Source organism: Perca fluviatilis, chromosome 3 (assembly GCF_010015445.1).
Source record: "Perca fluviatilis chromosome 3, GENO_Pfluv_1.0, whole genome shotgun sequence".
Classification (NCBI taxonomy): Eukaryota; Metazoa; Chordata; class Actinopteri; order Perciformes; family Percidae; genus Perca; species Perca fluviatilis.
The window spans coordinates 3,700,908-3,724,785 of NC_053114.1; the positions used below are offsets into that span (position 1 = coordinate 3,700,908).

At 42.1% G+C, this 23,878-nt stretch overlaps 1 protein-coding gene across 6 annotated transcripts in view; it reads left to right on the forward strand.

The window, feature by feature from the left end:
• The window catches only part of mtss1lb (MTSS I-BAR domain containing 2b), a 100,510-nt gene extending 77,274 nt beyond the window's left edge, over positions 1-23,236 (forward strand). For 2 of the 6 annotated variants that reach the window (XM_039794595.1, XM_039794596.1), the window contains 8 exons: positions 669-776; positions 1,229-1,326; positions 2,596-2,881; positions 3,736-3,810; positions 9,808-9,957; positions 10,463-10,645; positions 11,402-11,567; positions 14,199-23,236. In XM_039794595.1, coding sequence (XP_039650529.1) covers positions 669-776; positions 1,229-1,326; positions 2,596-2,881; positions 3,736-3,810; positions 9,808-9,957; positions 10,463-10,645; positions 11,402-11,567; positions 14,199-15,076 — 1,944 coding nt within the window. In that variant the 3' untranslated portion in view covers positions 15,077-23,236. The remainder of the gene's footprint in view (positions 1-668; positions 777-1,228; positions 1,327-2,595; positions 2,882-3,735; positions 3,811-9,807; positions 9,958-10,462; positions 10,646-11,401; positions 11,568-14,198) is intronic. The other 4 variants (XM_039794597.1, XM_039794598.1, XM_039794599.1 and 1 more) reach the window with 2 other exon arrangements.
• The last annotated feature ends 642 nt before the right edge of the window (positions 23,237-23,878 follow it).

The window sequence follows — 23,878 nt, forward strand, 5'->3', positions numbered from 1 at the left end:
ACCACGAGTTTACATACATATCTTTGCTGATTGGGTATTACCTGTGACACAGCCAATAAAAGGGGACTGTGTGATACCATTTAGACGCACCACTTCTGGACAAAACGTATTGTCAATAATAGGAGGTAAACTCTGGAATAGCTTGCCCCTCCCAATAAGAGAGGGTCCTACACCTTTAAAGGTCCTATGACATGGTGCTCTTTGGATGCTTGGTCCAAAGAGCATGTTGGTGGCCTTGACCAACTGCCACTTTGTTCATTTGAAAGCCATGATGTCTCTCTCCCATGGGTGGGCCAAATTCTCTGGGCGGGCAAAGCAGAGAAAGGGGAGGTAAACTTGCTTCTTATGACCTCATTACTAATTCTGGCATATTTACAAGGTGTTTTTATACAACAATGTTCATAAGTAGGCATGGTCCCTATCAAATAAACCAATACAATAAAATAAATAAACCCGAGACACACCCACCAAATGATAGAAATCTCAAAGACATTGCACACAGGAAACACGTCGTTCAACGCGGAAACCGTAGCAAAGCGGTGCACACCGTTTTGAGACTGAACTTGCCCCTGACGTGTTCTGGACCTTAGAGAAATCTGATTGGAGGACAAGGTGGTCAGCAGGAAATTTGAGTTTCTATCTTGTTTTTTTTGTTTGTTTTTTTTTAGAACGGAGAGATCGCTATGCTGGGAGAGATCACCCACCTCCAGGCCATCATTGATGACCTCACTGTGCTGACAACCGATCCTCACAAACTGCCCCCAGCAAGTGAACAGGTAAGTCACACACACACACACACACACACATAGTGCGTGGCACTATCTTTGTGGGGACCCATCATTGACGTAATGAATTCCCTAGCCCCTTATCCTAACCTTAACAATCACAACTAAATGACTAACCTTAAACATAACCCTCACCGTAACCATAATCTAATTCTAACCCTAATCCAAAAACCAAGTCTTAACCCTCAAACAGCCCTTTAAACTTGTGGGGTCCAGCATTTTGGCTCCACAAAGCTGTCCGGACCCCACAAGTACCGTATATTGTTTTTGGACCCCACGAATATAGTTAAACAAGAACACACAGACACACACACACACAGACACACACACACACATGCAAAATATGAGAGAAAGAAACTAATAGGATACAAACTCACTCTCTCTCTCTCTCTCTCTCTCTCTCTCTCTCTCTCTCTCTCTCTCTTTGTGTGTGTCTCTCTCAGGTGATTAAGGATCTGAAGGGCTCAGATTACAGCTGGTCCTATCAGACTCCTCCTTCATCCCCCAGCAGCTCTGGCTCCCGCAAGAGCAGCATGTGCAGGTACACACACACACACACACACACACAAATACACACATGTATGCAAACACAGACATGACCAGCACCTTCTACCCGCTCTGCAGTGTTCTTTACAGTGATTTAAGAAAGAGGAGCCTTCACTGATTTATGTTTCACTGTGACTGTCGGTCCCGTCTGTCTGTGTCTGTCAGTCCATGATTACTGTTCGTCCAGTCATCGTCAGTTGAGTGGGCTCTCCAGATAAATGAACCACAGTCTTCAGACAGAGAAACATTATATGGATTAGTATATGGATTTCCTTTTGTAAAAAGATTATAAAATGATGAAAAATTGTTAAATGTTTGCATAGTAGATAAGATCAGCAAATACAGTTTTCTGCTTCCTTTGGGTGTAAACGCATACAATACTAGAATTCAGAGTATTCGAAAAACAAAGTGAATACTACAAGAAGAGTACTTTAAACTAAAAGTGTATTTCTTTGTCTGAAAAAACATCATTTGGTGTATGTGTGTGATTCAGTCTCTGTCAGTGTATGCATGTAGCAGCAGTCACGCTCAAGGCAAAGCTCTAAAGCATGCAAGATCACAGCCTCCTGCCTGCAGTGTTTAGTGTGTGTGTGTGTGTGTGTGTGTGTGTGTGTGTGTGTGTGTGTGTGTGCGTGCACCCCGGATCCTCATAAGCTTACACACTCTCTGTCTACCCCCTCCTCCCCCCCCTGCCCTTTTCTCCCCCCCCCTTTCCCTCACCATAAATAACAATTTCTTTTGTACTTGTGTGTCTTCTTCCCCACTCCTCTGTCTTCTATTTTTCTCTGTTTTGTTTGTGTGCGCTCACATGATTTGCCCTCTTTCTCTCGGTTTCCTTGGTTACCTGGTTTCCTTTCTTTTTCGTGGTCTCTGGTTTAAACTGTGACTGGTGTGGGACTTTAATGCATCATCGCGGGGTTACAACTAACCTAAAAAAAAATTTTAAAAAATGACAACTTTCTGTGAACTACTCCTGAACTTTCCCCATCACGTAAACCAATCACAAAACCCTCCAATGCATCGTCCAATCATCAATTTCTCATCATCGCCAATAACCAACCCCTCACATTTTGTTTGAACATCCTCTTCCTGAATCGAACCTTCACTTTTGACACATCCCTGTAATCATGTCCCCTCCCCCCCAATACTGTCCTTACTCCACATTGGCAACCATCACCTTCATCCTCCCCTCACACTCCTCACCCTCCCATCCCTCCACCCCTCCCCCTGCTCCTCTGCACCTTTCCTTCCCACCCCCCTGCAGCAGCGTCAACAGCGCCCACAGTAGTGCCTCCCGTTCGTCAGGGGGAGGCGGTAGTGGTGGTATTGGTGGAGGGGGTGGAGGCTCCCAGCCCCACTCCCCCACCTCATCTTCCTCCTCCTCCTCCTATCGCTACCGCAGCAGCCTGCCGCATCAGCCTCCGCCGCCGGGGGGCATCGCTGCCCACCGCCTCAGCAGCGTTTCCTCCCACGATTCGGGCTTTGTGTCCCAGGACGCAAACATCTACTCCAAGCCCCCCTCGCCCATGCCCTCGGACATCACTAGCCAGGTACGCCGAAATACACACACAGTGAAATACACATCCAGTCGGTGATATAACGAGCATAAAAACATCAACATTTCATTTTCAAGTTGATTTACTTTGGAAAGCAACCTGAATGATCGACCCTCTCTGGCATGTGTAGCTTCTTTTTGGAAAGATATTTAAAAGTTACACTGTGTAGTGTTTTAAGTATTTTATTAGCTAAAATCAATGTCTTAATTCATATATATGTCCTCATTGGTGTAAAATGACCTCTGCCAATGATCTGACTTATCCTCGTAAGCGAAGAATTTCTTATCCGTATTTACATTGGACGGGCAAGTCCAAGGTGGCTTCCATGTCGTTCTGCCATTTTGAAAAACTATAATGGCTGAGAGGGACATAGAGCACTAGCCGACCTGTCTAGCTAATCCACAACGCATTTTCGTTCAGAGCCATGTCACGTGACTGAAACCAGCTGAAACGGAGGAGATCAGTGAGAGGGCGCTTGTCACTGCCCCGGCAAATTTGAAAGCCTGCACTTCCCTTTAGTTCATAATGGAGGATCATACTTATGCCGAGCCACAGGAGAAGGAATCCTCGTCGCCCAAAAAAAGAAAATTGGAAGACATGTTGTCATAGCTTCTTGGTACATAACGGCTACCGTAGTTCCAACACGCATATGAAAAAGCAAGGCGCTAGAGAGCACTATTTGTTTGAATGCAAAGTACAATTTCACCGCTAGATGGGAGAAATTCCTACACAGTGTACCTTTTAAGCTTCAAACACACAATGCTCACACCAACATATGGACTCTTGATCTTTCTTGGCAAAGCAGTTGATATGACATAGCTTTGTTGTTTTGTGTTTGTCTGCTGTAGAAGTCCTCCAGCTCAGCATCGTCAGAGGCCTCAGAAACATGCCAGTCAGTCAGTGAATGCAGCTCCCCCACCACTGTAAGTACTCTTATTAATCCTGTACAGCGTGGAGTCCTTAACAGTTTAACACTCAAAGCAAATAACACGTTAAAAGCAATTAAAGTTTGGCCCAAATAGGAAAAAACAGGTACATTGTGTTATCAGTTTATCTCATCGGTTTATTTCATAACAAAGGCTCACTTTTATGAGGTATTTTAACATTATTATGAGTTCCCCCAGCCTGCCTATGGTCCCCCAGTGGCTAGAAATGGTGATAGGTGTAAACCGAGCCCTGGGTATCCTGCTCTGCCTTTGAGAAAATGAAAGCTCAGATGGGCCGATCTGGAATTTTATGAGGTCATAAGGAGCAAGGTTACCTCTCCTTTCTCTCCTTTGCCCGCCCAGAGAATTTGGCCCACCCATGAGAAAGAGAGGCATCATGAATTGAAAACAAGCGAAGCATGGCAGTTGGTCAAGGCCACACCCCCACCCTCCACCTTGCCCACCCTCTCTCCTCCTCAATAGCTACAGACACAGAAATGGCACATACTAAGGAAAGCTCATTGTGGGACTGGCTCTAGTGACTGTAATTCTGCACCAAGGCAGAATTTATATATTATTATATATTCATATATATATATATATATATTTATATATATATATATATATATATATATATATATATATATATATATATATATATTATAAAAGAGACTTCAGATACAGTATAGTGGGACCACTAAGGCCTATATAAAAGAGACTTCAGATACAGTATTACGGGACCACTAAGGTCTATATAAAAGCATCCAAAGAGCAGCATGTCATAGGACCTTTAACAACATTCTTAAAATTATTATTTGATCAACTTTTTCTTTATATAAATAGATCTTTTGTACATTAAAACAGTCTGGGTGTCTTTATTTAAAAATACATGAGGACATTTTATTAATCCCATCAGCAAGAGAAGGAGATAACTGAATTTTAAGACTTCAATAGCCAGAAATTCACCAGAAGTGACTTCAGGAAACTACGATACATATTTATCAGCTGGTACTGATGCTGTAAAGCAAAGAGTTTAGAGAGAAAACAAAACATTGATCAGTCCTGCTATCGCTAAATGTAGTGCCTCCTAAACATCTTAACACTTAACACATTTAATTTGGGTTACAAAAATAAATGAATGCGTTGTGATGAGACAATCCGCTCTGTTGCAGGTCCACTTTGTGACCCAAAGCTTAGTGCCTGTTTAGTTTTGTATGCGTCCATCCCATCAGTGTCCATAGAAAGTCTAAACCTTCTGATGTATTTGCCTCGGTCAGAGGATGCTGCCAGCCGTTCTGTAGAAAGAACTCATCGACCCAAATTGGTCCCTCAGTGGTTTCAGCATTCCATTAAAACAGCTTGCAGATTGCAGATTGTTCTCCAATTTATGAAAGTTTTTTATTGTAACTTCATTTTTCTAATACTGGTTTCTGGTAGGAGTGATGAACAAATACAAACTTTCATTTCTTGTAAAATGAGACTATTGTAAAAACATTGATAATTGTGGTGGTATAAAGTCATTATCAAACCGGATTATACCTCACATGCTGTTTAAAATGATAGGTTACATTCACCAAGGTAGCAGCAGTTTTATTTTAAGAGTTTAATACATTTTGAAAAAAAACAGTAGGGGATTGTTACCTGGATAGTCAGGTGCACCTGCAACAGAACAGACAGTAGCAGCTCTCTGGGTGCTAAATGGGCTCTCCAGCAGAGAATGCTTTTTGGTAATACAATATCAAGCAACATCAAATCAAACACCATCGACCTACGAGAGAACAATGACTACAATTGCAACTCAGATGTGAGGTTTTTGTTGAATAAATGTATTGCCATGCTTTTTAGATAAACAATAGTGCAAAGTGGTATCCTCCTAAGCACAAAGGGTATATTTTCCTTACCTACTTATGTTTTGTATTTTGGTGGCTCGCTTCAGTGGTTGGAGAGGCGCAGAGTATCACTGGGAATTTGTATGACAATTCCAATGTTGGTTTGGTTTTGCATTGTTTCCCACTCACAAACGTAGATCAGGTCAACAGCAAAGTATGCATGGAACGCTTGTATTCTGTACTGTTTTCAACACTTTAGTTGGTGCAGGCGCACTCACATAAACCTCTCCAAAATCGCATTCCTTTAATTTATGCTTGAGAGCTTGTCTCTTTCCCTTTCATTAAACATCCTTTGACCAGTACGCACATCTGTTTGTAACATAAATACAATTCCAATGATGCTCGCAAGGCAAAGTAAATATTCATGTCGGATTCTAAGCAGCATCTGTCCTCCACAACAGCTTGCATATATGACTGCTTCCCCTTTCAGTTGATTAACACCCTTTACAACCATCTGATGGCAGCCAGTGTGTGACACATCTCCACTTGAGTGACACGCATTGTCAAGATGGATTGCGCAAACCACATCTACTGGTTACCTTGATTAAAACTTGCACAGCTACCATGAGGCAAAATAATCCCACAAACTTCTGTTCTTTTCTACGTCAACCTTGTTGATTATATCTGGGTATTGCTGACCCTGTTCCCAGCACCAACACTACTAACCTGTTTGGGACTGTCTCATCTACTACGTGAAGGGGCAGTGCATCTCATTGAAGAGCAACAATACTCTGATGATAAAACATACCCTCAATCGGACTGCAGCTCTCGCCAACTGTAGTTGCAGTGGGTCCATACTCCTGCCTCACGGGGCAGTAATGAGTCCCATACTGCTTTGCGCAGCCGAACTTACTTGGACACGAAGGTGAAACTGTCCTATCCCGAGAAACGCCCACATAAGTCGTTTGTTCAAGCAGCACTTAGGTTAGGTTTCATAATGGCGGCACCCTCTAATGGCTGTAGTAATTGTGACGGGATCAACAATAAACCTGTTTGAGTCGTGACTCACCCGAGTCTTTAAATGGACTCATGAATCGCGAGTCTCTAGTATCATTAACTCGGATCAGTTGAGTCCTACCACAATTCAATCTAAAATGATAACAGTGCCACACACAAACCTCTTGCAACATTAGCTACTACTAGTCCTAGTCATCTTAGCTGCCCAAAGCTTAATAACGTACAATTTCGTAGGCAACGACAACTCCACAAGTCAACTCAAGCGACTGAGTGAGCAGAGAGACAGTCCGAGACAGGTTATAGGAACTTCCCGATCCACAGACTCAGAGCCGGAAACATTGCAAGCTCGCAGACCATGGGACTAACTCGAGAACTCACGAGTTGTCGATGACTCATGAGTTCTCACGTGAGTCAGTCAATCGCGCGAATCAGCCGGCTATGAGTGGATCTGATTCAGACAAGCGAGTGAAGTCTCTCCTTGAGCTCAGGGTAAAGCAAATCCACAACAAAAGCCATTCTTTCACTTCTGAAATAACATGCAATGTTCTGCGTGTAGCCTAGCTAGGCCTACTGTAGGTTTTGGTGTAGGGCTGTCAGCATTAACGCGTTAATCGCGACGCGATTAAGGGCCGAGCATAACGCGCTATTTTTTTTTAATCGCATGCCGCCATTTATTAATTTATTTTCACTTCACTCAGCTTCATGTAGTGCCTAACAGGCTACTATTTTGAACCTTTGCCGCACCTTTCCTTAACATGAAGCTGTCATACTTCCTCCTAACACATCCTCCTGCTGCAGGCATGATGGAGAAAGATAGCAGCAACACAATTCTGAATGGCGCTTTTTATTTTCCAAAACTCCCGGACGGCTCGTAGACAAGTTGAAAGCCAAAGGCACATTGTGTAAAGCCGAATTAAAATATCACCGAAGCACGTCAAGCTTGAGCTACCAGCTACGAGCTAAGCATAGTCCAGTTAACGTGACTCAGGTTGATGCTAGTGCTACCAGCTACGAGCTAAGCATAATCTAGTTAACGTGACTCAGGTTGAAGCACTATTTTGGAGAGTGCTACTCACCAACCTGTTGTTGAAACCAGTGTGCAAACGCTGTCTCATCAACCGGTGATCACTGGACGTCAGTGAGTTATCAAAATTATTTAGAAGTTACTGCACACTATATTGACTCTGGTAAGTAGGGTTGGGTACCGAAACATGCCGACCTAAACGGTAGTAACAAGACCGAATAAGAACGAAACTTTCGGTGCCTGACTTTACACTATACCTGACAGCAGGTAACGTTAGCCTATCTTTAGCTAGCAGCTTGATTAAACACGGTTAAAATGCTGACAGCTAACGTTAAACAGTGTAAAGTGGGACGTAACAGTCTGCTCTGCAGCACAGCAGCTGCCATTGTCGGAATTAAACAACACAGATGGTGCGTTCACTTCAAACAGGTAGCCTCGTGGTGCGTTCACAGTAATTGTAAAATCCCCTTTTCCCATCTGGTGATTGTTTTTGTCGTTCAACAGCAATTTACTGGTGAAATAACAATAAAATAAACAAACAAACAAAACAAACAAACAATAAGTTATTGTTATAGTTATTACATTATTATTAAATCTTTAATTTTTACCATATGGCCTTAACAATAAACAAGTGGCTGATTGTTGTTTAGTAGCCTTCTTTTTTTTCTTTTTTCTTCTTTTTTTACAGTAAATAAATAATAAAACAAATACAAATCTTAAAGTCAAGTTCATAAAGTAACTTTCTTTGCATTCATTTGATTCCCAATCAAGATACCGTGGTAATAATTGCTTTCCATTGTTAATAAATACTTTAAACAGTTCTGAAATGCAAAATAATAGAATTTTAATCATGTGATAAAACATGCAATTAATCGCAATTAACTGTACAAATTCAGCGATTAATCGCGATTAAAAAAAATTACTCGTTTGACAGCCCTATTTTGGTGTATAAATTTAGTATGTGTAAATGCAATTAGGTCGAGCAGAGAGTCCAAAACATTGCGAGCTAGCAATACTGACTCAAGTGACTCGCACAACCCGGATCAGTTTAGTGAGTGACTCAGAATAACCCAAATCCTTAAAAGGAATCGAGTTTGCCAGGCCTAATCAACACAGGTAATAAAGTGAAAGTCCTGTGTTTGCTCGGTGCTCTTATACTTTGTCACCCTGGAGACTGGGTTTTATGTCCCATTGAAAATAAAAAGTCAATTTATTTATTTTTACTTTACGCAACAAACGGAACATACGGAGCACGTCACGTTCTGCATCACGTGCTTGACCAGAAGTAAAGTAACGTCTGTTGTGGGTCGTATTTCCTGCCACTGCCAGGGGCGCTAATTTCCGAAGCACTCATGTTGGTCGTATTAGAGAGTAGGAATAAACAACCTATATTTTCAAATGGTTTGGAGGACTTGTTGGAAATGTATGCTTAATCGAAAGAGTTTTCAGACAGTTTTATAACTAAGGTTTTACAAGAGAAAATACGTAAAGGATGAGGGATAACTGCTTGGTTTTGCAAACGCACGCCTGGTCATCTTTCCCACCTCTGATAGACAGCAGCACACAGCTGCTTCCTTTTCTCAGCTTTTCTATATAGGGACCATTCAAGACTGTCTTCTACACTTTGGATCTGAAACTGTAACAGCACATTTGAAACAAGGTTGTTCTCAAGTAATCATTGGATATACTCTGTGCTACAGTGTTGCAGAATTACTGCACTGAAGTAGTAACTGTCGAATAAAATTCAATTTTAAATGCATGCTGCTTTTACACATCCCATGGTCTTTCTAACAATTATATAACGTAGCTGGAAACATGTAGCCTTTGTAGGCACCACTGACTTAGCTGTTGTAGTCATTCGATGCATGGATAGCAGCCACTAATTGTCTTTAAAAGGCCTTTTCTATTCTAAATCTACTGCTAAACCGATCCTGCTCTTGTGTGTCACTGACGACTTGGTGTGTGTGAGTGTCTATTGTACACTAGGTGTGTGTATACATGTGTTGCTTTTACTGTCATGTGTTCGGCCCAGTGATCCTCTACCACTGCTGGCTGCCTCTGTCTCTCTCTTGGTTTCTGATTCTGTCTTTCTCTGATGACATGACTATGTCTCTCATCCCGCAGTTTGGCACGTCCTTCGCTACCTTCCGCCCTGCTCTCTCTCACTCTGGCTCCACCAGGCCTCTCTCTGTCATTCTTCCTGCGTCCCCACCCTATAACTGCCCCCCTGGATCCAGCTCCTCCTCTCCCACATCAAAGGTTCCTATGTGGAAGGTTTGTTCTCCATTCGCTTCCATTTCTTCAGTTGCACCTTTTCTTCTGTTTTGGTTTACAGCATACATTTCAGTTATTGCATGGGGTTTATATTCTTTTCATTTTCATCACCTGATTAACTCATTCATAACCACATTTGCTTTGCTTCTTTAAAGTGTTCATCCCTACTTGCTGCGTGTGCATGCATATTGTTTTTTTGGCCTCCCCTGTCTCACTCAGTGGTTTTGCAATCTACCGACTGGAGATTGGCCAAAACTAAGCAGGGTGCGGAGAGCTGACCAATCAAACTCATCAACATAAATACATTCAAATGCTCAAAAAGGCCCCTGCCCACACACACACCCACGCGCAAACACTCTTCCAAGCACCCACACACGATCCACCCGTAAAGGCCCCCTTTCTCTGCACTCAGATGAAGGGCTTCAAACTGCTGGATAGTGGACAAGTCTCTCGTGCTAATTCTACCTGCTACTTCCTGTTTATTAATTTGACTCACCCTCTTCAGGATTGGTCCAAAGCAGGTCAGTATGAGCAGCCGGTTGCAGCAGCATCAGTTCAGAGGAGAAAGGAACCCCTCGATAGGCTTAGGGAGAACGAGATGTCGCCCAGCTCCCATGGATACACTGGACCATCGCACCCTGATGACGCACAGAGACACAGGATGACCCCTGCTACCATCGCTGCCAAGGTAACGCTGAATGATGCCGACAAGCAGCCTGGAGACAAAGGAGAATTATAGTTCATATAAACCAGTATAAACAAAGGAAATAGGTTAGACTAAATGTGTGGAAGGATATTTGCAAATGTGTACAGCAGTGTATGAATATGTAAAGTATGGCCTATAATAAGCCAGTTAGTCATTGTGGTCAATCGGCTGCAACAGCAGTGCATCTTCCAATAACTGTATAATAAGTGTGATAAGCTGAAGACTTGCCAAGTCTGATCTGCCAAATAATAATAAGTTAATACAAAGAATACAAACGTGTGCTTCTGGTGTTCACTGGTCATTGGAGCTGTGATAGAAGCCAAATATTAAGAAATTCAGTTTTGGTTTCTGTCTCAGTGTTGGAGCAATAAACATATGTTTCTCCTGGTCCAAATAAATGAATATGATCACTACATAGTAGTGATGTCCAAATGAAGCTTCATGAACCATTAGTTGTATTTGTTGACCCAACTAGATGGCGCTCTTGGTTTAAAGAAAAAGGCTCAAGGAATGGCACTTCAGTGTGCTTTCAACCCTTCGTTGAACAGAGAGCCATCTACTACTGTTTTAACTGGCACATGTATTGCCTGTGCTGATATAGTCATCAATGCTCATTGAAGCTCACAACATTTCTTACATATCCCACATTTGATCAACAAGGGACTGTAATAATTCTCCCGAATTTGAATTATGTTTTTAAACATTATTCCAATGTGGCGTCTGTCTGTATGTCCTCAGCATGGAGAGGAGGTCTCTCCCGCAGCCAGTGACCTGGCCATGGTGCTGACCAGAGGGCTGAGCATGGAACAGCAGAAAAGCAACAGAGACTCCCTGCAGTACTCCAGTGGCTACAGCACAGAGACCACAACACCATCCTGCTCCGAGGACACAATTCCTTCACAAGGTGAAACTCTTAACCGCTATACTTCGCCAGTTTACCCTTGATTCATAGCAGACGCCGGGTTTTATCTGCGTTTAAAAACTAAAGTCTTTTAGTACAAATCTGGGGTGGATACACAGTACGGATGTTTTAAAAAGACAGTTCTGTAACAGGGCCTCACCAGTCACTTCTCATGGAGTGGGTAGATGACATGAAGCAGTTGCCCGATGTTAGCTACATCTAAATTGTTAATTACCTTGTGTTTTCTGAAGGGGTTGTTGGCAAAGCATTACCACATTACAGAAGCACAGAAGCATACGCTTACCTGCATAGTAATAAAATAAGTGAAGTCCTGTTTAGGATTTATGTTTCTGATGGCAGCAGCAATGTCGAGCCAGGGTGTCAATCAAGGGAAACATATGGCGTGGGTACTGCTGAGGGAGAGTGGAGTCGTGGAGACAGTCGGCTGCTCATGCATTGCCGGGTTTGGGAAGTCAATTAGTCATACGGCAGCTATTCTGTGCAAGGTATTCAAAACCCCAAAGATCTTCTCTCTCACAAATACACTAATTTATTGTGCTTTTATTGCCAGAAAAATAGTAAATAGCTAAATAGTAATGCCAATAGTAAGCGAGTAAGGAGAATTTATGAAGATACTATTGATGCCATCATTGTAGGTGCAGAATATTGTGGCCAGTGGAAAAACAGGGATTGCATGTACAGATGAGCAGTGCAGGAGCAATGCAGGGACATCTAAGATCTTTGAGCCTAACCAGCTGAGTCAGATTAACTTCAACTTCAACAATACATCGTCAATTGTCGGACTGTAGAGTAGAGACTCAATTACTCTCAAACACACCACATCATCTGTCACACAAAGACTTTATATACAGTGTGTACAAAGCCCCCATTCAACCACTCTTTGTCCTCAACACCTTACTAGAACAGTGTTAGAATGATGACAACATTTTTTAACTAAGCCAGACTGACAGTTGCGATCTCAGCTGTAACTCATGCAACACATTCTACCAGGCGTATATCGAAAGTTTGTGATGCACAAGCAGCTCAACTAGAATTGGAAACAAGAGAGCAAAGTGCATCTGATTTGTGGCACCCTTTGTAGGAAAATCAGACTTACAGCAAGCTCTGCAAAAAAAAGGTTCCTGTACTTGCAGCCCCAAAAAGTGAAACGTTTCTACAGTATGGGAGCATATATACCACTCTCTTTGTGGCAACAATGCACTTATGGTAAAGAAAATTAAGTAAGAGCTTGCCACCAACCGAAAAACAGGGCAAGAAGATTATCCACAATAGCACTAGTGTTAAGTGTCCAAGAACCATGGCTCTCTGCAAGTCCTGATGGGGTCATTGACTCAGGTGTGCATATAGAGCTTCACGGGCCAGTTTACTCAGAAACGCAGTGATATCAAACCATTAGATGGTTTACATGTGAGTACAACTTGCAGTAGGATGAGGCGTTTGTGAGGGAGTGCTTTTTAATCTAAATGAAAGACACATTGAGATAATGGGCAAGGTTTAGTGCACATCTGCACGTGGGGCACGGCCATAAATGTGTGCCATACAATATGAGAATCAGAATGACATCCCTGAAACCTTAATGTTTTGTAAAGTTCCAAATGTCTAATTGCTCTTTCAACATAAATTCGTAAATGTGCAATTGGTCTAGTGCATGTCCCCTGTTCCTCAGCTGTCGATGTTTTTTTTTTTTTGTGGAAGAGGCCATTACCAATTAAACCTTTCTCTCAAACTGCATATCTTTTATGGTATAGCCTCAATCTGCAATGACCTAATCCCCAGGCATTCAGTAGTCTAACACTCCTGAGTCCATGGTTATGAATTTGTCACTGCATCGCTTAATATGCATCAGAGATGAATATGATTAAATGATTAGTCCACATAGGGCAACAGCTACCAGGTATCGCACTGTGTTATGAATATATGATTCTCCTCTTGAATCAAGTTTTTTTTTTGTAAAAAGCTCTCACTGCAGTCTGTATAATACATGTTGTACGAGGAAAGTTCTTCTCAAATGCTTCAGGCATGGTTGCCCAAATGTTTCTTTTGGGAGCCAAATAATTAGAGGTCACAAAACTTCCTTCAGTTTGTCAATCCAATATGAGATTATCTTGCTAGCCATGCTCTGTGATATGAAGTGTTACGATAACTTGATCTTGCACAGACATTGTAAATGCATTGCTACCCTTCCAGCGTCATTTTGAAGCATGAAGCACCCAATCTCGTCACACCGAGTCATCTTATCATGCATCTTTTCCACTGGCCATCTTGCAGTAATAATGATTGCTATGCAGGGTCCTGCCTGTGTGTGTGTGTGTGTGTGTGTGTGTGTGTGTGTGTGTGTGTGTGTGTGTGTGTGTGTGTGTGTGTGTGTGTGTGTGTGTGTGTGTGTGTGGACTGAGCGGCACTGTTGGTCGGTGGGTTGTGCATAACTTGAGATGCCAGTGTGGTTTGAGATTGAAGTCCACTGAGCAGACAAATAAGACATTTCAAAATACGAGGTCCATCTTCAACGACTTGATTCATTGGTTAATCCAATAATGTGACCACGGTACATTGCTTTCCGTTTTGATGGCAATTCTCTCCTCAATCACTTCTCCCCTTTTCTACCCACATTAGGTTCAGATTATGACTGCTACTCAGTGAATGGTGATGCTGAAGGTACAGATGGTCAGACAGAGTTTGACAAGTCCTCCACCATTCCTCGCCACTCTAACATCGCCCAGAACTACCGGCGAATGATCCAGACCAAGAGGCCAGCCAGCACAGCCGGCCTACCCAGTGGGGTTCTTGGTCCCGGGGGCCATGGAATTCAACCCGGAGGAGCTGGTGGAGGTGGAGGTACTCCGGGCACTGCCACCATCCGTCGAACCCCGTCTACCAAACCAGGCGTGAGGCGCACACTGTCCAGCGCGGGGCCTATCCCCATCCGACCTCCCATTGTACCTGTCAAGACACCCACTATTCCCGGAGACTCACATTCACCTGGCGCGGCTGGCGGTGGATTCGCAGGCGGAGGGCACTCGGGTGGCGTGCCTGTGCGTGTGGGCAGCGAGGAGTGCGTCTTCTTCACTGCAGTCGAGGATGCACAGGGAGCGCTCGATTACGTGAAGGCATCGCCGAAGCGCCTCAGCCTGCCTAACACCGCCTGGGGATCAGGGGCGGCGTTAGAGGTCTACGCCCAGCAGCACGGGGGCCTCGCAATGGGAACAGGCTCAGGGGCCGGATCCGAGGAGGATCAGATGATCGCAGCAAATCGACACAGCCTAGTGGAGAAGATCGGTGAGTTGGTAGCCAGTGCGCACGCTCTCGGAGAGGGGCAGTTTCCTTTCCCTGCCCTCCCCGATGACCCGGCCCTGCCGCAAACTGGCCCCACCGACACGCAGACAGGCACAGAGGAGGCAGAAGGGTCCGGTGACATGTTGACCACCATCAGGAGAGGAGTCCGCCTTCGCAAGACCGTCTCCAATGACCGCTCTGCGCCGCGCATCTTGTGATGGGAGAAGAAGCAGGAAGAGGATGATACTTGTCAGCCAATAGGGAGTCAGGTGTTGGTGTGGTGCAACCCAACCGCCTAGTACATACACAAACATTTAACTATGTAGGGAAAGCTCTAATATAACAGAAGATGAATGAAAACATACAGAAAAAATATGTTTAAAGACACCATTAGAGTAAATGATATATAATGTAATAATAATAACAATAATAATAATAATAATAATAATAACAATAATAATAATAACATCAATAATGTTAACTCATGCTGACAATTAAAAGTGAAATACTGAATACTGATACTATTGACAGGCTCCTAGCAGGCCACTATAACTAGTGTGTGATGGACGCATGTTTGTCTTCTGTACACCTCCACCCAGGGACGAAAAGACTCGCAGGAAAAACAGATCCGATTTAAAAAAAAAAAAAAAGGCAAAGAAAGAGAGAAAGACTGGGTTCTGTTTTTCAACTTACACCCTTCCCCATCCTCTTCTCCAACTAACCCGACTGTCTAAATCCAGAGGAAAGACTGATGACTGAAGGAGGGAGAGAGAGGGGGGGTCAGAGTGCCATGTGACGCTGGATTAGAACCCAGGCTGTCTCAGCAGCAACGTACTGTACTTATTAGCCCACTGAAGTGAAGATGTGGTATTAGCACGGGGAGCTAACAAGCCAGAGGGCTCCTCTGGTTCATCCTAATGTAAAAGAGTCTTTAAAAAAATAGTGTTGGCATTGAACCGTGCTAATGCCCCCTTCCCCTCTCTCTCTGTGTGTGTAGTGTGTGCGTGCATTCACGTGTGTGGGCAAATGTGAAATATGATTTTGTGTGTGTGTGTGTGTGTGTGTGTGTGTCTGTGTGTGTGTGTGTGTGTGCGCGCACGTGATTGATTGTGTGTGTGTGTGCGAGGGGGGTGGGTAGAGCTCTGCTGCAGGACAGCTGGTTACTCAATGAGGGCAGGGCTTTTCTCCTGTGTGTTGTACGTGTATTATCTTGTTTATATCGTGACGTCATTTACCTTGTTACAACTGTACCAGAAGTTACGAGAAAGTAATCCAGGCTTATAGATATATTCATATATATTTTCTAGAACCAGAGAGAAAAATGTTAAATCAGAAATGGAGCAATAAATGTGTTTTATTTTCTTGTTTCCAAGAAGAAGGAGGATTGTAGGTTCTCCTTTGTCACATTCAGGCAATCATCAGGAATGCTAAATTACACATTGACTGTGAATTCATGCCTAGCCCCGCATTGGCGTGTCTCTCTCCCTGTCCCTGTCTCTCTGGTGGAGGAAATGGATTACAAAAATGGAAGAAAAAAAACTGTAAGCACTTTGATAGGTGGTAGAGTATGTACAATAGCCACTAGGTGTTGCTGTAGTCATACTGTATGTTAGGGAGAGTGAAAGTGAGAGAGATAGTTGCCAATAAGGCTGTGTCCTGAGAAAATTATTTAATTGGAAGATGAAGAAGAAGAAGACAGGGAGGGACAAAGAGGAAGTGATAAAGACTGGTGGAATTGGAGCGATTGGTCAAATGAGATGGGATAAGAAAGTAGAGCAACATATATATCTGAGAATGGATAGGACATCAGGGCTCTTCAGGGTTTTACAAGCCATCGCCTGCTGTGGATTAGGAATAGTGCTGAAGCTTTTTATGTTGTGGTTGCACTGGTATCTGAACACATAATGCAAAAAATACACCGCACAGATAGGTCAGACTACTTTTGGAAATAGGCTTTAAAAGGTTGGTTGGTTAGCCATGCAAATAGTAATTAGAACTAATTAGAATTAATTAGAACTACTTCTATGGTAGTGATAGTCCCTCAAAAAACTGTCAGCACATTTAATAGATTACCAAAGGGATGCATTAGTGTTGGATTTTTTTAAATGCCATTTCTCAATACTGTGAGCACGATAAATGAAATTCCATTCACATCCATTGTATTGCAGTGAAGGCAGAAATTTGAAAACCTGGATGGATAAACCCAAAACTATCAACAAGCCATTGTGGAGATACAGCGTGGGAGAAAATATGGTTGTTTGTAATTTGGGGTCAAAAACACTTCAACAACAGTGGATTTATGGAATATATATGCAGATGTAGATTATGTTGATTGGATATACATTTGTGTGGCATACATATTGTGGAGTTTTCATCATTGGATGCTGTGGGACTGTATTTCCAATGTCTAAAATAATGTATGTTACAAAGTAGTATTCATGTTGAAGTTCATGTGCAAATAGAGATCAGCACACCATCTTATCCGCAAATATATTCTTACTTATAAATACGGTATATTTTTGCATTATGGGAAAGCTTGAACATAGCCTCAGATTGGCTCCAGTTAAAACCTTCCTCCTTTACAAAATGAATCACAACAATCTCGAGTTTCATTTCAAATACACACCATACAAAAACAATAGGACTTCTCTGAAAGAAACGAGTAATGTACTACTATTGCTGTTGAGGAATGTGCAATGCGTAATTGATGACATTTTTCAAGTAACTTGCCCAACGCTGGTTACTAATGAGCGGCGTCACCTGAAACGTTAAGCATTTAGACCAGCATGTATTCAGTCACAGTAATCAGGTTCTTTTACTGAGTTTTGTGTGAACACTACACTACCCCCAGAATGGTTCAGCTCAGTTCAGTGCAAGTAACCCAGTTCAGCTCAGGACACACGGCTGTGTGAAAGGATTATTTATGGACATTAAGATATGAGAAAAGGTGAAGCCTGTTTGATGTGCTCGCTGATGACAAAGAAGGGTTTAGAATTAGACGTTTGAAGCCAACAGAGAGTGGAAGATACGTGTGGAATGAGCATTTCACTGCCTGTTCATACTATTATGTACTGTATGTGCTGTAATAGCAAAGGAGAATTTAGGCGCACAGATTTGGTATAAAGGTTTGTTAGAAAATATGACATGGAAAATTCAGTTTTCAGTATTATTTTTTTCATTCTGCAGAATTTTTTGAATATTTAGTCTTACTTTTAATTAATGTAAAAAAACAAGATAAAAACACCGGTTGGGACACAAAGTACTATGCTGTGTAACATATAGATGTGGGATGTGTGGGCCGAGAGTGAGTGTGTCCTTGTTTGGCTGGTGGACTCTTCATCAACATGTCTGTATGCTCTTCTAGCAGTGACCTGAACATAGCTGGTGACATCGGCGCTCTTAAAAAGCCCTTTTTTTATTGACTTATTTCTGAGCACTGTTTTAAACATATTTGTGGCTTTTTAAATAGAAAATTAAGATGATTTCATTTTAAAGAGATAGAGAGGAGAATGCTTGCAATTTTTGAAACATCGTCACCCTCCGCCAGCACACTTTTTTTTTTGTTGAACTTTGAAACAGTGCTTCGGCAAGTGGGATGTTTTATTATTTTTTTGTCTGGGGGGGGAACTACTGTATATGTGTTGTCACATGTGGATGCTGTGTGTTGTATCAGCTGAAAGTGACTGGGTGAGAGGTTGGAATGGGAGAGCAGCAGGCTTGGACTCCATCCCCCCCACCCACCCCCCAAAAAAAAAAAACTACATTTTTTGGGTGAGAAAATGTTCATTCTGAAGAGTTTGTGTAGGACCGCCTGTCGAGGTCACACTGTACATGAATATGCGTACGTATTCTGAATGTACCGCGAGGTGAAGGTGGACATCGAACTGTACATGTTTGACTTGCTTGAACTATTGCAATGTCAGAACTTTGTGCTTGTTGTACAACTGTTGGAAAGCAATACAGAGATAGTGTGCATGTACGTACATTCACAATGATGTTACAGTGTGGGTATATTAAAGGAAAATACCACTGTTCTGTCCACTCTATGATACTTGTGTTCCCCATCTAAAATGAAAGAGACCCTTTACAGTACGTCCAAGGACACTGCTTTGTATGTGCTGTATTCTAGTGCAAATTGAAACAACTGAATTCACTGCCAGTTATCTACAGGAAGCTGTTGCTTGATTAAAGGGTTTGTAATGCCCTGCAGGACAGACATGCTGCTTAATTCCAAATGATGGAGAACAACTCAGGACAAGACCAGGACGCTAAAATTGTAGCGTTTTTCACATTGAATTAGACCAAGACAGTCAAATCAAACTGCACAGACTGGCAATAGGATGGGTGTGAGATAAGAGAAAAGACACAGTACTGCTATTTTCCTTTAAAATGCCCCGTTAACAGCACAACAAGTTATCTAACTAAACAATAATGTCTTTTTTTAACATGCTGAATTAACTGTGTACTGAACTAACTGTCTGAAGAAGCTGAAATAACTACTCTGCTACAGATGTGTCAATATGCCCATTTCTTTTTTGAGTGTATGTGTATGTGGGTAGAAATAGGCCTACCGGCACGTGGGCAAAGCACGGGCTACAATGAAAATAGGACACTCTGTAGGAAAATACATATAGAGACAGATTTACATGCGTGCAGGCATGCGTGCGTACACACAAACACACACACGTCATCATAAGATATACACACAAAACCATCCCTTCTTCCTCAACTGAGAAAACGAGACAGTGCTAGCTACTGTACAGCATGTCCAAAAGGAACTACCACTGTAAAATGTAACATTTTAAAAACCATTTCATAATTATATTGTGTCAAAAGGTTGAAAATACCCCATGTGAACTTTCAGTGGCATTACTGCATTTCAATTGCTTTTGCTTTCAGCTCTCTTGTTGCCTAGCAAGGCTAGCGTGCGAGCTAGACAACATGTAGATTAGTACAAACATGGAGCTCGGTACATTTCTTTCATGTTACTGGCAGGTACATACAGAATGCACACTTGATTCAAATTTAAAAGAATGACCTCAGAAAAAGTCTGTGGGTCTCTTTACATATAGCTAGCTGGACAGACTACGGCGCTGTTGAGAAGTAGGTAGGTAGCTATGACTAATATGAGTTCACACAGACTGTCAAATGTTAAAGGAATTGTTTGCATTTTTGGAAAATATCTGCCAGGAGCTGGTTAGCTTAGCTTATGCATAACAAGTGGAAGCACAGGGAACCAACTAGGCTGGCTTTGTCCAAAGTGAAATAATTCATTTTTAAAGTTAACTTATGTACATTACATTACAATATTTTATTTGTTTAACCCGCTCAGAAACCGAAATGTAGGTTGTGGTGTTATGAGGGGTAATCTGCTGGATTACTTATTGGCCATGTGCAGTGACTTCCTGGAGTCTCTGCTCTTTTGCCTACCACCCATTGACAAGACAGAAGGAAGAAAGAAAACAGACTATCAAATAAAAAGCTTATTTTTCCAAAAATGTTGAGCAATTCCATTAAATTCAACATTAAATTAAAAACTTGGGGGTTAGTTTATTGAGATGGTGGGACCACAGTACACTGGGATTGAGACGTGAACGCTCAACAGCACCGTTGCCTGGAAAGCCTGGAGGTGTACAATATGGAGGCATTTTTTTTAAACCAATGTATTCCTCTCTTCTTTTCCCTCTCTATGATCTTCCACTTTTCTAACCTCCATCCCCTTGGACAGTACACCCAGGGATGCCATCTAGCTGACAAGTTGGAAAACAACGCTTGTCATGATAAGAGTCCCATCGGCTGTGCTCGGTCTCTCTGTACCTCGCAGCCCATCAAAGCTAATGAACAATAATTGTGATGAAGTCTTTATTATTATTTACACCACAGTTAATATGAGCTCAGCTCTGTTTCCCTCTATGTCCGCCTCCCCTTTCCTCCCCATGTATGTGTCTGTATGTCGGTATTCATGTGTGCCACGGTTCAAGTGTGTGTGTGTGTGTGTGTGTGTGTGTGTGTGTGTGTGTGTGTGTGTGTGTGGTGTGTGTGGTAATGGCTAACAAGTGGTATCAATATGGGCCTTGGGTGTGTTGTTCAAAGGAGGGCTGAAAGCATTAGCCAGGATAAACTTCTCCCCGCTGTACATGGTAACATGTGCTGGTTTCAAGGCAAGCAGCTGGATGTCTGACACTCCATCTTAGTGCTGGATTACACTTTAATGAATTTTTTCGTTAGGCTTTTTAAGACATCTCCCTGGCATCATCTCCCAGTTTCTTGGTGAGCTTCTGTCAAAGAAAACTAAAGAGGCAAGTGTGGGCAGTAATTCAACATGCATTGGGACTTTCTTACCCACATTTCTTTCGCAAAAAATCTGCTGGTGTGTAAAGCACAGGGTTAGTATCTTAATCGATATAGAGCATTACTGTGCCCACTTCTTTTAAATTGAGCTAAACTGGCTAAAGTAAAAATCCACTCAAAGGGAGACTAGGCAATTTGTGTTGAAAAACTGCCACTATGGCTACAAGTAACGATTATAGCATAATGCTGTCAAGTCAAACAACTGGCTTAACAATGTCAGTAAAATAGCAACATATATTTAAAACTGCTAAATGTAGCTGCCATAAGATATTAGTAAAACAGTACTGTCATGGCAAAACATTTATTGAACTGAGCAAAGGTTTGTTTTATCGCCCACGTATTTAACTTTTCATTAGTAAGAGGGAAATATGTTATATCGTCTTACTTTAAATAGATTATAATGTCAAAGTCTTAATTTAAAACTATACGTTACCAAATCACTTTGAAAATGTAAGTTTTCAACGTGGAACTAGTTTCAGGAACTTAACAACCCATGTAGCCATTTTGCCATTTTTGTTCCACTGTTCTCAGCCAGTAAAAACACGCATTACTGTAAACAGCCATTCTCCGACCACTGTTTGAGCCATTCCTTCTGTAGAATTTTACAATCATGTTACAGAGATCAAAAAGGGGTTTAAGCCGCCCCAGTCAACGCGTTGCCAGATGTGACATGATGGAATTAAAATTAGGGTAAAACAGAAGCTCAAGCTTCCTGTTGATGGTTGATGAACATTCAGCTATGGCACTTCTCTCAGTCAGTAGATGTGTTTTTGCTGTCTGCACCTCAGCTGAGTTTCCCTGGTTACTCAGATTTATAGGAAATTGGCCGACTTCCACTGTGAGCATTTGCTCGCAGCATGCACACATCGTAATCTATGAGGACATGTGGAGAACAGCCTTATTTGGGGTGTGGAATGCTTCTCCTCATAACTTTGGATCCCTTGAAATATGTATACATTGGAAACTTACTGTATGTCTTCAATAAGATTTAAAAATGTCACCCATTTGAAATAGTTGAAACGAACATGCTGAAGATCTATCTGACTGACTGAATCCAGAGTGACCCTGTGATGGACCATTCAAAGGCTGGATGGTGTTGTATTTATGATGCGATGTATTGTAAATTTGCACGTATGTACATGTATGCACAATCCACTCCTTCAGCCATCTGCCCAGGTTATATTGAATGCGTGCTTTATGTATGTGTGCAAGAATGTGCGTGTTGCACAAGGGCACTTAGTTAAGAACCCAACTGTTCCTCCCTCCCACTTCCCACACACAATCTGTCAATCCTTCCTGCTGTTTAATACTGAAGAAACCTACCACACACACACACACACACACGCACACACACACACACACACACTTACTAACACTCATCTGAAGCAAGAATGACTAAGGTAGATTCTCGGAAGGTATGTGATGGTCTGCTAAAGTCCTCCAGGGGATGAAATGATGAAACATGTCACAACTTCCTGTCATATAGCCATGCAGAACAGAGTGGCCAAATTGGCGTCCTGGTGCCACCGCCGCTGTGACTGAACTGAATGTCTTACTGTCAATACTCTCAGTAGTGTCGCTCGCTCACTCGCTCGCTCGCTCTCTGCCTCTTCTTCCTCTGCAGCCTCCAAATGAACTCTACAATGAAATCTCTGCACAACTCGCCATCGAGGCGTTGCTATCATTTCTATGGGGCTATTGTTTTGTTCAAAGGATAACATTGCGACAACACCTGCTTTATGTTTTCTGTACAAACCGATCTTTTGCTCCTCTCTTCCCCTCCCGCGTCGCCCCGCAGGCACTGTGGTCTTGTCTTTCTCTCCTTATCCTTTTTCTTCTGCTCTTCTTCTTTAATTTATTGTGAGTTGATTTCTAAGGTTGTTTAGCCTCTGTCGCTGATGATAAGGTTTTCTTTTCTGTCTTCCTTTTTGTAAAATTGACCCTTTTTTGTTAACTTTAGTCACTGCTAATGTAACAAAATGCACTGTGATGATTCCAGTATTAATAAAAGTTGTACTTAAACTGTGCGCTGCTGTGTGAAGCGGGTCTTATTAATAGAGAAAGAAACGAGGGAAAGGTCCTGTGCCAACCCGCACAGTTCACTAGATACTGTGCGCTGAGAGAAGTGAATGAATATGGGTCAGTGAATTGTCCCTATGCCTTCTAAAGGTCACTAGGGTTCACAGAGGCTAACTGTTGTCAATGAACCTAAGAATTATTAACAACGGGACAATGTGATGAAATGTGTGAGGAAGAGATTACATATAACAGGATAGCTGTAACAATAATAATCTTACATCAGATATTGTAAATACATCAAGACACTTTACACAATGTGCTTAATTTTGTAGCAGTAAATAAAGACAATATGACTCTGAGTCAGTGATGACCACCAATGTAAAATAAATCAATACTATATTTAGAAAGGCATTTGGTGTATTAAAATTGCTGTGACTGATTTAGTATGACATATCAGATCCGATTCATCCATCCATATTAAACTTATCACACAACTCCTCTCCACATTACTCACCTATACTATATTATAAATAATACACTATTTACATTTAGATGATACAGAAGTGTATAAGACAAATTTAAATGGCCATGTATACATCAGGGAACATTGCAGCTATCTTTTCAGAATATTCTTTAACAAATACGATCTT